The sequence below is a fragment of the Barbatula barbatula genome (genome assembly GCF_947034865.1).
Source record: "Barbatula barbatula genome assembly, chromosome: 4".
Classification (NCBI taxonomy): domain Eukaryota; kingdom Metazoa; phylum Chordata; class Actinopteri; order Cypriniformes; family Nemacheilidae; genus Barbatula; species Barbatula barbatula.
In genome coordinates, this window is record NC_136768.1 from 1,574,672 (window position 1) to 1,591,610 (window position 16,939).

The window sequence follows — 16,939 nt, forward strand, 5'->3', positions numbered from 1 at the left end:
AGGATTTAGGCATTTATTTTGACAGGGGCGTTTTCTATAGTCCTCTCCCTGTTGGTTTATGTTCAAACTCCTGCTCCCTCATCCAAAGCAAGGCTTTGCTATGTTCCTTCATTCCCTAAAATATTATCCTTATCTGTATTTTGCTATTTGGACGGCATGACGCAGGGTTTTAATATTAGTTGGCCCTCGACTGACCCAGGAACCGAGACCGGAAGAGAATGTTGCTTCTGCAGCTTTCCAAACAAGCACTCCCTCATTCCCTGTTGCCGTTCCTCAGCAGGGGGAGGCCAGGACAGAAAGACAGGCATCATGGGATGTTGACGCAGACGGTCATCCGTCACACTGTTGAAATGCCATTGGCTGCCAGTTTCTATTCGGCCAACTGCATGAAATGGTCCTTAGCTCCTGCGTTGGAGACGTCTTTTTCTTTTCTAACCTACCTGCTCACACTGCTGTGCAGACTGGGAACATTTATATGGGTTTTGTTTAATCTTTCTAACGCTACTTGTTGTGTATGAAATGTCACAGAATCCTGCGAATCAAGTACTCAAACGAATTGGTTACTCAACATATTCATGTAATTAATATTCAGTACATTTTCATGCAATTGTATTAAAAAGGAAAATCAATCGGAAAAAGATATACTTAAGAACACAAGAATGGGAGATGAAAGAAGATTTTTTCATTAAACAGTATTTGTAGCTATATTTTTACCAATAGAAAGAAATCTAAAATATTATATGTAAATAACTCTCCACAAGTAATCACCGCTTTGACTACTACTACTACTAATAATAATAATTATAAATAAAATGATTATTTTATCTAAAGCAATGTTTAATATATCTGAATGTACAGTTTGGTGTGTGTCTATGAAAGGCAGATTTAGTTTCTGTAAGGAAGATTAAAATAATTGTTTTAATTGTACTAGTTTGGAGGAAAAAAATCATAATTAAATCTGCAAGCTGTATTACTGATGCAGCAAAGGGAACCCAGCAGGAGAACGGCGCTGATGACGTACATAGGTGAGTTGTAATAATGAAACATTTATGAAAACGCACGTGACATCATCAGGGCTTCAGGGTGTGAGTGGGGTAGCGCTGTTCACTTTCCCACAAAGACCACATTTGAAATCGAGGATCAATAAATCGGCCGATCAGTGCATCGAAACCGGTCGTCACGTTTATGGAAACGTAGAGCGCAGTTCGGACTGTACGTGTGCTTGTGCGTTACGCGCCGCCTCAACGGGACAGTGGACAATATGATCCAGCGAGTCCAACTCGAGGAAATATTTCACCAGTGAGACTTTCCACGAGTGAAAATGATTCGAGAGCGAATGCTGACCGGGGAGTGAAGAAAATCCAGAGGTTTACGCGACATTCGAGAGCGCAAAACACCCGGAGAGTAACAAAGAAAGAAAGCAAGGCTGCTGGGAGGGAGAATAGATATCTTATGGGGATGATAATGATGGCCTAGAAACATCAGGAGTTATTACTGCTTGACTGGATCATGAGATGATGGGGATTTTACGCATCGGGGTTTGTTAATTGTAAAGAAAGGGGGACCGCTGGCTTCCTTCGCGCACGAGTTTTACTTTTGTTTTAAGGCGAGGATGATTATAAGACACTTATTGCAGTCGGACGCGCGCTCTGCTACTCCAAAGTCACACCTATGAGTAGGAATAGCGCTTTTACGCATTCATGTGTGTGCGCGTGTGTTTCCCCGTGACCGATGGCAGCGGAATCCGAGCGCAACGGCTATGTGCGCACTTGTGTCACTCCAGTGGAGCAAGACTCGTGTCACTCGTGGTTGGCTTTGATTTGGAGCGTGTGGAGCTGTAGGAGTCTCTCCTCCGCCGTGTGCGTCGGCTCGGTGTCCGTGTTCCTCGCTTTGCTCGTTCAGTCCGCGGACTGGGATGCGGAGCGCACGCACGCACACTTGGGATCTCCTGCGCTGTATTTGGTGACGCTCGTGGAGTTCGTGTGGCAGCTCGTCTCTCCGATCTTCACACTAGTCTGTGCCTTCTTCTGGGTGGGTCTGTATCTGCTCCGCTGCGGGGTGCTCATCCGCACGGCCGTGTTTCTCCTCACCGTATGCCATCTGGGCGAAGCGGCTGCGCAGTCGCTCTTGGATGCGCAGCAGCTCTACTCATTCACGGCCACCGCGCTGGTGCTTCTCGCCTGCCTGGCCAGCGGGGCGCTCATGGTGGTGCGGCTGGGTCAGGGCATCTCCGTCCTCGTCTTCATCAGCATCATCAGGACCGTGTCGCTCCTGTCGCTGCAGAAGGTGCGCGCCAGCTGGAGACCCTACCTCGCGTACCTGCTCGGAGTGCTGGGGGTCCTGCTGGCGAGGTATGCGGACAGGCTGCTCCCGGATCAGGGCGCAGCACACCGGGAGGGATCGAGGGGAGATATCCCAGTATTTAAAAGGCGCAGAAGGTCCAGCTCTGTAGTCTCGTCGGATATGGCACAGCACGGACAGTCCCGGGGCAAATCTCACAGGAGGACATCGCTCCCCTGCCTACAGAGAGAGCAGGTACCCAAAAAGACACACACAAATTGTTATTAAAGAAATAGAATCAGCATGTCATTATTAGGACACACTTTTTCTGTGTTTGTTATATTGTACAGTAAGTGCTGACAAACTAAATTCATTTTGCAGGATAAGTAAAGCTGTTCAAATAATGTTTGAATAACACATTATTTGGTACTTTTCATCAGTGTTTGTTTGACTTTATAGTGTAGGACGGAATAATGTTGACCTACTTGCGCATTTTGAGGCAGCATTGAGTAAAGCTTTTATTTTATGAACAAAAAGTTATAGATATTCTGTCTTCTAAATATATTATTTTTGAAACAAAGATAATTTTTCATTATTATTATCTTTTGTCTGTTTTTCTTAGGCATAGTGTGCCTTCCAATAGATTGTAATTGGTTACTTGGAATGGTCTCACTCAAGCATGCATTCTAAGTTTTCTTGTATGACATAATTGCAGCAAAACTTGACACTGTAAAAGCTGATGAATAAGGTAGTGAACTTTAACCTCTTGTCCATTATGGTTTTTTTCAGTTGTTGTGATGAGTTTTGTGTGTTGTTTGGACAGTGTAGTGCTTGATTCAGGCAAAAATAAAAGAACTATGATTTAGATGTGTTTCTATGTATCTACTGCTGCTGTGGAGATGTGTGTTATAAGATGTTTAAGTTGCATTTAATATTTGATCTTTGTGTAGGCCTCTGGATGTTGGTAGTGGTGTATTTTTGTGACACACATAGGTACAGTACACTGTATGTTGTAAGATTCATGAGAGATGCTTTTATTGGGCCAAATGTAAAGCGGTGTTATAAAATCCAGATAATAATAATACCAAAACAGTTTATCAAACAATGTGTCGCTGTTTTTTTTTTTACAAATTCTACTACACTAAATATTTAGCAGATGATTTCAGGAAAAAAAATATTATGAAAAAAAACCTGATTTGTTTTTTGTTTAAAAAAATCACATTTTGCTTTGTTTATCAAGTGAGTTATTAAGTGAGTAACAGCTGAATGTTTTGAAGGATGTTTTTCAATGCAGTTGAGTTTTGGTTTGCTCTCTAGACTATTTTCACAAAGTTTTGTCTTTGTTGTTTTTTCCTGCCGGTGTTTAGTTTGCGCCCCCTAGAGACTGCAATAGAATTGTATTTGGGGCTTCGTCATTTGGAACAAGATAGAAAATGTGTGAGGAATCAGTACGTAATGTAAATGTCAACGTACGTTGTCAGTGCAACTCTTGTAGTGTGTTTGCTTTAACTATTAAATGGAAAGCAACACACACCCCCGACTGCGTTTTCCACGATCTGTCTCTTGCATACAGACATGCATATGCACGCACACCTGGTGCACATGTGTGATGTCTGGAATGATATTAGTTCCTATAGCGGTTTATGTGTAGTTGTTTTATCTGTGTGGCCTGGCTGTGTAAACATACCACAGCATGACCTCTGCACCGTTCACGGCAACAATAACCTGCGTGTCCTAATGGACAGATCAGACCCCAGACTCTCTCTCACCAAAACTAAGACACCGCCCAGAGATAACAGGCTGCTTTTACACTCAAGCTATTGCAATCCCAAATCCGTTTGACGTCAGACCGTGGTTTGTTTGGTTGTTTTTGGTGGGGGGTGTGCACCACAACTTTTGAAATGATGGTTTGGTGTGCATATTTGCAAACTCTTTGTCAGGTTTCATTTCCTAGTTCCATCTCTCAATATTCATCTCTAAGTACGCTGTACCCTGTAACTCTGACATCACTTCCCAGTCACCTCATGCTACCGAGCGATCAGGAAGCGATGTCATAGTCACTGTGGACATAATCTGTTGTTCACTCTGTAGAGTACATGCCCCGAGTGTTTTCAGTGATGGACTTAAAATCATTACTGCTATGAGCATTGTTGTGTGATGCGAGTTATGTAAGATTTTTCAGATGGATCCTGCGTCTGAGAATGTGACTCTCGCTGACTTTTTTCCAGCGACTCTCTAAGGACTTTGTTAACCTTGTGTAGGGTTTGTATTTTCATAAACATGTGCAATTTGTGACTCATATTCCTAAATTAAGTTCAAATAGGCTACGGTTTTATTTTAGGCTCAAGGTCATTCTTGCCGGAAGGTTAAACCATTAGTTTGTTACTTTCATTGAAGATTCCTTTGGAGAGATTTTGTCTCTCATCTGGAGGGCTTTCTGAGCACAGGCTGTGGGTGGGGAACTTAACCATAACTCATTGCATTTGTCTGCATTCAAGCAGCAGCCTTCAGAGAACCGTGTTCATAGAAAACACCCGTTGTATGGAGCCATTTCAAGGCAAACACTTCACTGCGTGGAGTCTCGAGGAACCTTTAGCGGGTCGCTGAATTGTCAGTAGCCCAGGGCTGACTGGAAAAGCTGTGTGGTGTGAGCCAGACTTTCTGGCCAAAGCAGGAAATTTACTTATAGATCTTTCCTTGAAGGTGAAGTGGGTCATTTTGTTCTTTGTTAAAATGCATTGCCAGAGGAAAGTGTTATTGCTCTGAGGTTTCTCTTTCATAGATCAAGAGATTTGATGGAGTTCTCAGTTGTGTTCAAGTTAAGCGTATCAACTTAAACTCAGATGATTCTTTTAAATTGACCTTGGAGAAATAAAGAGAAACAAATGCGGGTGTTAAATGAATGTAGAGGTAAAATAAAATATAGATCTTCAAAGATATTGACTTTGGATTGCAGACTTGAAAAATCCGAGCTCACCTTTGAGACCTTTTCTGAAACTCTAGTGACTTATGTCAGATTCTGCCTCTTTTTGTCAAGACGAGAAATAACTGAGATTTAAGCAAAAGTTTCCACTTTCTCATCAGTGGTTATGGCGCTAGCAACGCCAAGGTCATGGGTTCGATCGCAGGGGATTGCACATATTGAGAAACAATGTATAATAGAATGCAATTTAAGTCGCTATGGATAAAAGTGTCCGCCAAATGCATAAATGTAAAAATATATTAAATAGATTAACAAAGACATGGTTTGCACAGAACAGGAGATTCGGGTCAACATTTACTCCATTATTAAATACAGAATTCTTTCCTTCTGTTTATATTAAGACGTAGAAAAAAAATGCGACCTGGACATTTTTGGTTTCTTTTCTATCTGTGGAAAGTATAGATTTGTGAAATAGAAGTGTACATAGTCTGATACAAATAGAGATAATAGAGGCCAGGAATGTGTTTCTGTGCCATGTTTTTTTTTAAGATTCCTTTTCCCAGCATGGTGCAGATATGAGGTTAGTAGGTAGGTGGGACGTCTCTGTGTGCCTGGGGTTGATAATAAACCTCTTAAAGCAAACCTCAGCTCAGGCGGATTTAAAACTGAAAAAAACTTCACCTCATTTGTGCTCTGAATGCGATGGTTTCCTGTCTGAAGTGGACCGTACTTTATTCCTCTGCCCCTACCTGCAGTAGCCATGCTTTCTATGCTGAGAGATTTTTAATCTGTACCAGAGCACTCCACACGCTGAGGGTTGTTTTCCTTCCCGCTGCTCACATCTACGGCTTCTCGTCTCCCTCTCGCTCTAATTGGTCTCGTCTGCATCGCCACTGCGGCACACAGAGAGATCTTTGACGTCGGTCGGGGCCGGCGTGCTGTATTTTGCTTGTAAGAGGCCTCGGACCGTGCCAGGCCTGGAATGTGTAGCCTCAGCTGTCTTGCCGGAGTGGGCGACTGCCAAAAACCTCATCCATTTTAAAAATGCTAGCAGTTTGACTCTTTCAAAACAACCTAGAAGGAACACGACCGAGGCTGCTTGCGCAGCGCCCGACATCGCTCTATCTGAACCAGGTGCGCAGCTGGCGCAAACAGATGGAACCAAATAACCAAATTCGTTCTCTCTCTCTCTCTCTCTCTCTCTGTCTTCTGTCTTTTCTTCTGCCTGTCTATCTCTTTGTCTGTCTATTTGTCAGTTTATCTGTTTGTCTATCTTTCTCTCTGTCGTTCTATCTGTCTGTATGTCTATCTATCTTTCTCTCCGTCTATCATCTTTTGTCATTATTCTGCTGATGAAAACTGTAGTTGTCTGTCTGTCTGTCTGTCTTAATCTCTGTCAATCAAAACAGACAAATATCAAGACATAACCATTCAGCACTACTTCTCTCATGTTCTGTGTTGGCCACATGTTTTGCACAAGTCCTTTAGCCGATGGAAGGCCACTGCTGAGATGGCGCTTGTTATTTTAACCTGAGCTGGGGGTCCAGCACACCTCTCTAGAGGAACCCCCCCACTCACTGCCCATCAAGGCATCCGGCTCACACAAGGCCCGTCTTGTTAACTCGCTCAATAGCGTGTTTTACTTAGAAAATATGGATGGCAGATGGAGATGTGGGAAGAGTTCGGATTCACAGTCCAAAACCGGCATCTGTCCATCTTTTGTTCATTCCTGCACTGTTAAAATACTTAGTATATTGACAAACAATATTCCTACATTGTTGATGTGTATTAGTTATTGTGTGAGCCAAGCCTAAACAAACATAAATTAAAAATGTATTCTCCTTTAGTCATATAACACCTCATTTGCGTATAATCTTGCATTAACGATATTATTTAGAACAGTTTAAGTTGTAATGTCAATGCCATCAAATGATTTTTGAAATATGGCTTGGCAGTTCAATTGTTTTTATAAATAACATTTTGAAATAAAATGCGTTAGTATATCTGAATTTACCCTATTAAAATCAGATCAAATGTTCCCAGGTCTCACGTCAATGCGGATCTGATCTGGTGTGTTAAGCATCATCAGTCTCTGATGTGCATGTGAACCACACACGGTAGAGAGCAAACCACTGTAGCGCTCTTCCCTGTTATCACCTCGCATTAAAACCCTCCTCACGTACAGTGAGGGAATTCCTGACGCACAGCGTTTTGTGAAGTTCAGATAACAGCCGGCGCTGCGTTTACCTCCAGCGCTTCCCAAAGAAAACAATGAAAAAGCAGCTGGAGATATAAACAGCAGCCAAGAAACACACAGAGTTGCTTAGCCGACGTTTTCTGCAGTTTACACCTCAGGTGCCAGCGAACGACTCTAGATCTTGATGACTACGTCTGAGTTCGTTTTGCCGTGGATAATTGCGTTCACGATTGTAAGCGTGACAGCTGGAAGTGCTTTCAGCCGCTTGTTAGCCATCAAGCTCACATTAAATGTGTAAATCGCATGAAGCCACGTGGTGAGACTTTCACCGGTCGGCCGTGGCACAGCTCGCGTGAGAAATCGGCCCCTGCTTTACCTCACGAGCTGACAGCAGGCTGCCATCTTACACACGCTGTCTGACACATTCGTTGTGATCACAAGCGACCACGATGATACTGAACTTTAGCGGGTGGTTTCCCAGACAGGGATTAGACGAGTCCTAGACTAAAATAAGTGTAAGAGCTGAAAACTGAAAACATATCTTAAAATACATCAGTGCCTTAACCATTACTCAAAATGTGTCTCAAAATGCACAAAAGTAATGTTTTTTGTAAGGTATGTTTGTTAAAACTACTTACATTTTTGTCATGGTTTAAACTAATCCCAGTCCGGGAAACTGCCCCCTAGATCCTTTAGTAGCACTTCTTTAAAACTTTCCAAGATGCAAACTTATGATTCCAAGTAGTTGAGAACAGTGTGTGGCTTTTTCTGATTTTATTTATGCAACAATCAAATTGAGATATTGTGCAATGTTATATATAAGCTGTATTTTGTTTTGTGTTGGAAGTATCAGAAAAGAGATTGTTCTGTTTGTTTAGGATTACATCTGCAACTTGTTTCCACTAGATACTGAAGGCATTTACTGAAGGCAAAAAAAGGTTTTTATATTAATAGGTGGCATGCTTTTCAAATTTACGGCACTTTCAGTTTATAGGTTGTTTGTGTGTGTAAACTGATAAAGTGATTTGTAATTTGCAGAAGTGCATGAATGCAGCGTTTATGTGTTTGTTTAGTACGCTGTCAAGCTGCTGTTACAATCACAAGGGATTTTTATGCCACGTCTCTTCCTGTTTTCTCACTGCGAGAGACAAAACAAAACATTAACCCAAGGATAAGCAGATAAAGCATGTGTTCAGGACCAGAAAGAAACACCCCTTCCCATTCTACACATTACATTTTGCTCATTGGGTCTGGTAGAGGGAGCGGGTGAGTGACGTCCTGTTCGCAAGGGCCCGTCTGAAACTCATGTGACAGCTGCCATCTCCATCATACAACAGTGACCTCAGCTGGCATTCTGGTCCTGTTGTTACATAACAGGACGCTTTGGATGAGGGCAGAGCATTATGATGGGACGGAGTCAGACCTCATCTGCCATACATTACTCCACCAACCCTATTTAAATCATGTGGATTTTAATAATGCTGCCTATGATCTGATCTCTCTTATTTTTTATCAAGAGATTGATCTTGTATCAAAATGCAGTTTAAAAGTATATGATCCATTTCGATCTAATGCTAAAATAACTAATGCAAAGCTAGCTAGACTAGTGTTTATTTAATTTAGTCACGACAACCGACTTTCATCCTTAAACTGGACATCCATTGTGTGTTTTTATTTGGAGTCCAACAAAAGTTACTGGAGCTACGATAAAACTGTTTTTTTTGCTAAAACTATCATTAAAAGTGCACTCAGTCATTTTTATTGTCAGCTAAACTCAACATGTCAGCTTATGTGTGGCGTCTCGCTCCATGTAAAATAAAACGACTTTTATCTCAGACTGCTGATATGACTTGAGTCTCCATCTCGTGTGATTGCACATGGTTTTATTACGTTTTTTTTAGGCGGTCAAACTATTTTTATTGAGGGAAAATGGACTTACTGTGCTATTTGAAAACAAGAAATGACAATTTCACAAATTTCACAGTTCAATAACTGTGCTTACTAAGGTCTTTAGGGAAAATATAGTCACCAAGGGTATTGTTTTGCGACTGGAAAAATACTTAAAAGGCTTTTTGGGACACAAAGTCAATTATTTTCAATTGCTCTAAAGCTGCAAAAATGGATATCCACTTCTTGCGCTGTTTGACTATTAAAGTTAAATGCACCAATCGGATTAATGCATCCTGCATGCGAAATTTGTATTTATTGCATTTATTTCTTTGTTTACTTACTATGAGCGTCACACATGCAATAATCTTTTCTGTACGTCATGTCAGAGGGCTAAACCTGTCTTCCCCCATTCCTCGACCGTGCAACAACACATCTGACATTTCAAACAAACCAGGCGGCCCGTGTGGCTGACGGCTTTGTCAAATAAACAGAGCAGCGCAGATCCTGCTCGATCTGCTTGTAGGGCTGAACTGGAAGCGCTCTCTCAGGTTTTGGGCTGTTGATGAACAGATGTGTCCAGGTGTTCCTGCTCTCCAGTCGGCACTAATGGCTGTCACAGGACACAGGGGCTAATGGACTTTCTCTCTCTACTGTGTGTGTGTGTGTCGGTTAAACCGTGTGGGTGAAGATTGTACTTGTATGTGGGTTTGCTTTTCTGTCATCTGAGTTAGAAAATAGCACACTTACTATTATTACACAATACTATTATTTATGTTGCTGCAGTTTGTAGAAGACTTCGGAAGAGGAGCTTCTTGTTTCTCTACAATTGTATGTCAAAATATAACCAAGCTTAGAATATGTATAACTGATTTAAAATGTTGGATTTAATTATATATGTAAGATCTAAAAAATTTACAATAATAAATCAATAAAATCTGAAACCAGAAGTTCTTCCGGACATGTGTTTACAACTTGCAAAGTGGTCCATAGTATGAATCATGTGAGCAATATATAGATTTTTTAAATCGATAAAATTCCCAGATGGCTTACTTATTTGTTTAAGTGTGCAGTATTGCACTACTGTATCCCAGAATGCTCTTCTTCTTCCTAATAACAATGTAAATAAGAATACGATTTATGATATAAAATGTAATATAATATAATACATTATTATGATAATCTAAATATTTTAATCATTCTTTATGTATTAAAAAAGAGGCATTATACCTTAAAATAGTATTCTATATAAAACATGCAAGCTGCAAGGTCTTCTTTCTTCATCCTTTCTTTCTGTACTTTATATCAATGCATGTTCTGTGTATAAACCTATATCGGAAAATGGATTTGTCAGGAAGTGCTCATCTGTGTCAAAGATGAGAGAATGCAGTAAGCGTGTGAGGCTGGTTGGGACCATTAAAGCGATGGAAACACACACACCTCTGAGGGCAGCAGTGGTTCTGTTTGGCAGGGCTGGGATGGGATCATATCATTAGCAAAGCTCTCATGGTACATAAGGGCCAGTGTTAATGTCAGAATGGGCCGGTGGGCATGATATTCCCATTCACTCTCAGAACTCTCCATTCAGCTTTAGAGACACACACACTCTCTCTCTTTCTTTCCCCTTATCCACTACAAAGTCTCCTTATATTGGATTAAGTTGTTCTGGTAAGGAAGGCATTGGATGTGAATGTTACTTAGAAACGATGTTTACTCTTCATTCTAGGAAGTGCAGTTACTGTTTTAACACATATTTTTCTTGTTATTTTCAATTTTTAAAGGAGCTTACACATATGCTCATAGATGACATATTTTTTATATGCAAAACCCGGAAGCGACTTCCGCTTCCATCGCGACCTTAAGTCTAGTCTGTTTATAGCATCGTGTTTACCATTTTACTTCTGCCTAGTGTATTTCGGCTTCAAAAGTAACAAATATTGTGTTAATTTGTAAAGATTATCTTGAGAGACAAAACTTGTAAACATCATAAACCTTTGTTAATCACGGAGCCTATTTTTTGCAATCTTCCAAAAGTCTATTGGAAAAATGTATAGACTTTCGGTCGAGGGATCCGGCGAGACACTTACTTCCGGGTTAGCCTACAAAAATAATTTGAATCACTCTATTTCGAGCGAGTAATTGAAAGTAAACTCATTTCAACTTTTTTCTGGTTTGTTTGAACCTTAGATGTGATATGCATTTTTGGGATTTACAAAATTTCAAGGTTAGAATTTATGTCGAGTCAATAATGATGATCTTGTAATATTTGCATAGTAATCTTTGTTTCTTGCATAATTTTGCATATATTCTTCTGTCGTGCTGATATTTTACACCAGTCACGTGGTGTTATGCGTTATTTGTTATGCAGAGCTAACAGAATAAAACACCAGCTCAGCGTGTTTTGTAAACAAAGAAACATTATTGATCGCTTCATTTTTATCAGAGAAAACAATAACTGTATTAGAAAAACGACCTTGTCTGCTCCTGGATGAATTCTTCTGGAATATATGGTCTTTTATAATCAGTGTATGATTCATGTGGGCTTATATGATTGTCTTGGCTAGTTCCCCTGTGGCCTGGCCAAAAATGTGACCCCTCGTGATAAATCATCCTTGTGTACCCATTTGTTTTCAGAAGCACATGGAGAGTACAGATGTGTGTACATTGTCAGAATGATGACTACATGAGCTCTAGTCACTCAGAACAAACCTCACGTGGACGCTGTGCAGTTACGTAGGTTGTTTTTCTCATGAGACCTGCACAGAAAGTGTGAACTGTAACAAACAGGGAATACGCAGCTCATCGCCGCTCCGGGGCTTGGCTCAGAACAACACAGAACCTCCATCAGGTCCGTTCCACCGCGGTCTGTGGTTCTGCTTGCCTTTGCCTCTGGAAAGCTGCCCAGTTGCTAGCATCTGTAGGATTTAGCCTGGTTTGACTCATTTGCTCTCTTCTGTTGCGATGGCAGAGCCGTGGTACCAAAGAAGTTCTGCTGTCTGACTCTAAATACATGCTAACGCTAAATACACCCTGTGCTAAAAACATATCGTAACGCAAGTTGAACTTTGTCATGGCTTTTGTGGAGGTAAACCGAAAAATGTGGTTGGAGGCCGACTGCCCTGACCAAATGAAAACATTGACGTTAACCCTAAGGTCAAAATGGGACACCGAACTAGTAATTCATCCAATGTGATCCGGTCCGGTCGAGCATCTATGTAGCGTTGAATCAGTTTGCTTTGTGTTGCTTGTGTTTTCATGGAAGGGAAAGCTGAGCGGTCCACAGCTGGATCTCATCATCACTTCGTCTCTGTGCTTGCGTCATAGCTCGCCAGCTTCAGCAAACTTTGAGCGAGTGAGATATTCCTTGGAAATCATCTTGGGCTAAAGTTAAAGACCACATGAGATAGTTTGACAGGGAAAGTTTGTATTTTGTGTTTACATTTTGCATTGAAACAAGTTGGGGCCAGCAGGCTTTAGTTTACGGCGCAGTCGTGAACCATGTCTTGGTGTTCCCTGTTGTAAGAAGTTGCTGATTTTGCAAAATAATGCACTAAATAAATTTTTGGGCGACAAAATAAGACCCTTCTGTGTATTTGTGAAATATTGTGATTTATATCATTACTGTCATTTTCCCAATTGCTACCCAAAAGGTGTATACTGTCAATTATTTTGTTTTAATTACTCAGAAATGTACTTTGTGATGGTAAATTTGAGGAGTAAAACTCATGACATGATAAACGAATCATGCTTTTTATTCAGTTTGACATAAATCACAATTATAAATCATTGATTCCTCTCAGGTGTTGCAGTTTACGGTCATCTTAACAAATCAATATCGTCCCTTGAGCTTCAGGTCCCCAGCGGAGCGGAGTGAAGCAGCTCAGCCTCCCGGGGCAGAGCGCGGGTGCTGTGACGCCGCCAATATGATTCAGTCTGACATTAATGGAAGCAAGAGCCATGTGTGTAATTTAACAGCAGTGTGCCACGAGTGCGGGGTAAAACGCTCCAATTAACAAATTGCCTAGGAAGAGAGAAAAAGAGAAAGAGGGATAGAGAGAGAGAGAGAGAGAGAGAGAGAGAGAGAGAAAAGCACATCCATAAGGCCACAGGAATGCTCGCTCATCACAGCCTGTGCAAAACCACACGATTTTGGTTTTAGTCAGAGATGGGATAAATTAAAGGAACGGTTCATCCAAAAACTTCTGTCCTCATTTACTGACCCTTATGTCACTGGAAGCGTATACAACCTTTTATTTGAAAAGGTGATTTATTTAGGAATGTCCTGGCTTGTTTTTTCCCCATAATGAAAGTAAATGAGGACTGTCGTCTCCAAATACAAATAAGTAATATAGTAGTATATTTTCTACACCGTATTCCAAAGCCATAAGATAGATTTGTATGAGAAATCTAGCTGCTTCTTCGAAAACCCTTATTGAGGTCAAGCATGATGTGATTTTTATCATTTTTGATATGAGCGTAGGCGGTAGGAAAAGATTTTCACTATATAATAACATGATGTGTTATTAAACATACTTTTGCAATTTATTCCAAGTTATATGACTGTTCTCCTCCGGTCCTCATTAGTTTTTATTATGTAGAAAGGAGTGTCCAGGATCTTCTTCAGAAATTCACCTTTGTATTTTATGTAGGAAAAACAAGTGGGATTATAATGACATGAAGGTGAGTGAATAATGACAGCATGTTTGTGTGAACCGTCGCTGAATGACACCGCTGTGATAACTCGGCTCTGCTTTTCATCTCATCCCAAAGTTCTTGAGATCTAAAGGGAGGAGAAAGTGATTGAAAGATCCACCCTTTCCCAGTTTCCCCAATTATCTCTTGTCTCATGGCAGATATGAGCCATAAAAGCGCCACATCTTTCTTTTGCACTTAACTGTTCTGACTGTTTGAGGTCTTTGGTGTATAAAGGAAAGCGTGTGCTGGTGCTCATTTTTAAGTGTTGAGATGGAGAAGAACAGTATGCCTCGGGCGATAAGCCGCCTCTCATACAAAAGGGATTCCTACTTGCATCAGAAAAAATATAATTGTGAGGGGGAAAATCTACAGGATTTAGATGGAGGTTTGAAAAGAAATAAAGATGTTGAGTACAGGAATGGATGATGGGCGGGCATATTGCCTTGACCTTTTTTCTTGTGATATATTTTTTTATAAAAAAAATTTAAATGGAAAAATTGGTGCATAAAAGTAAGCTTGCTTTAATCTTGAAGTACATTATTAAGGTATATATTTCTAAATATTCTGGGATGTTTGAGTGGTCGTCAGGGTGTTGCTATGCAGTTCCTAAGATGTTCTGAGTGTGTTGTCTTTCAGAGTGCTGAGTCAGACATTTACCTGAGAACCCCCGTGTTCTGCTATGAGCAACACATCGCATCTCAATACGTCTTCACGCGTCACCTGCCACTCACATCACCATGGTTATGGCTGACTGGCAAAAGAAAGGTAGCGGGACACACACTAACTCCGTACACACAGAGCTACTGTCGTCTCAAGGTCCCCGTACACCCTGCCTGCTGAATGGAGCTGACGCGAGCAATATTCTTCTGCTTTTCTCTTCTTTTTTTTAATCCTCATTAGCCGTGTATTTGGAATGAGAGTTTTATGAAGGGGATGCTGGAAACGATGCCTACTACTAAAAAAAGCATTCATCATTATATATGAATAGTAAGGGTCTTTTTAATCGGTAGTATATGCACAGTTTATTTTGCATTTTTTTAGCATTTCAGATTTGGGATGACAAATAGATTTTCTAAAAGTGCATAATAATTCACATTTATTATTTAAATTGGTGCAGTAATAGGGCTGCACGATATATAGATATACATATTTGCCATATCTAAATGGGTTTAATACTTGAAAAAGTAACGTGTAGTAAATATTTTTGGACATTGTAGATAACAGAGCCCGGCGCATGAATGTGTTTGTGTGGAAGATGATCAACAATGAAAAAGAATGTGAATATTTTGATATGGTTAAAATTGATTGATTACAAATGTTTTGTATTGCACATGGCAGTGGTTCTCAAACTGGGGGCCGCAGATTTTTTGGCATTATTTAAAACATTGAAATTTATCACAAATGTTATGCAATCAAACATCAGAAAAATAAGACCACCAACAAAATTGTATAACAGAATTTGGTTTTGGTTTTAAAAAAATTCTGAGGTTAAGATTATACATTTTTATTTGGGGGGCCGCACGCTACAAAAGGTGGGCCTTAAAACAATTTCTTTAATATCTTGCAGCCCTTATAGATAGTGCTTATCACATTGCACAGCATGTCAACTGTGCAAAATAAATTCATGTGAACTCCTCCTTTAGTGTACACGATATGCACATATTTTTGGATGCATGAGTGACTACATTTGTATAGCTATATTTACTGTTGTATACAGAATTTATTCGATTTTTTTATAGAAGGCTGTTTGCAGTATATATTTGCAGTATAAGCTGTTTGGCAGTATTCAGCTCAGAAGGTGTCAGTCCTTAAGTTGTTTAAATCTGCCTGAAACATCATTAGCGTGTGTGCGTGCACATTCAAGAGAGGCAGTTTCCCGTATTTAACATCTCGCAGACACCTGCACATGGACTTTGCTCGCTGAATACTCTGGATGGTGTAAGCTCGATCATGCATGGCCCACGAGCACCACGCTTTCTCTGATTCATTAAACATCTGGTTCAGTTAGATGTTCTTGGGACTTTTATCCAGGCTTCAGAGAATGCCGTCTGCTGTAAATACGACCCTCAGCAGATAATGAAGCCCGCGTGCATCCTGAACCCAGAGCGATTCTTGGAAAAGAGAAGTCGTGTCATATCAGCCCATTTTTAAAGTCAATTGGGGATTATGTGGTTCTTGCTGTAATTTATGTTGTCGGTAACAATTGGATCCTTTAAAGCAAAGTTAATCATTTATTTTCCTGGAAGAATTAAAATACAGGGATCAGAATCATTTAAGATTTATAGCTGCCCTGCCTTCAGGTGTGTTATGTAAGTTGTAAAGAGCTTTTAGTGAAATTATAAATCTTTCAATATAAATATTTCATAACTAAACTACAGTAACCAAATAACGTAAATCCAAGTCAAGTTAGTTTTTGTATAGTGGTATGAACATTATAAATATTATTTCAAAGCATTTTTGCAAAAGTTTTAAACATTAGATGTTGAACGCTAACTTTTTCCTCTTTATCGCCATCTCAGTTGAAACATAAAATTGCAGTTTGGTTTACGTACTACTCTTTGTTGAAGTCAAAGTTCTGCACAAATGATACCTGACAGCTCAAATTGTAAATCATTATTATAAGCCTATACCGTAGTGAATTGGGGTAAAGTAAGGAGGATTGTTTTTTTCAACGATTATGATTTTTGTTCATTTTAACCTAAAGAAAGGTCAAAGATTGCATCTTTAAGGACATGTTACAGTAAATTTAAATATTAGTAATAAATTCTTCGTAATAGTATTGTATAAGTTAATTGATTTTCAGTTTTTATATCCAGGATTAAAAAGATTAACAACATTGTACCCAGTCATACCAACTGGATCATGTTCCATATGGCGAGCAGGAGGTTTGTGTGTGTGTGTGTTGAATGCATCTCTCTTGGGTTTCTGGTAGCTTCTATTACTGTGATTTGGGACAC

At 40.1% G+C, this 16,939-nt stretch overlaps 1 protein-coding gene across 3 annotated transcripts in view; it reads left to right on the forward strand.

Annotated features, from left to right (window-relative positions):
• Positions 1 to 1,175: 1,175 nt before the first annotated feature.
• Positions 1,176 to 16,939, forward strand: part of pde3a (phosphodiesterase 3A, cGMP-inhibited) — a 50,899-nt gene continuing 35,135 nt past the window's right edge. For all 3 annotated transcript variants that reach the window (XM_079455381.1, XM_079455383.1, XM_079455382.1), the window contains exon 1: positions 1,176 to 2,535. In XM_079455381.1, the coding sequence (XP_079311507.1) occupies positions 1,732 to 2,535 (804 nt within the window). In that variant the 5' untranslated portion in view covers positions 1,176 to 1,731. The remainder of the gene's footprint in view (positions 2,536 to 16,939) is intronic.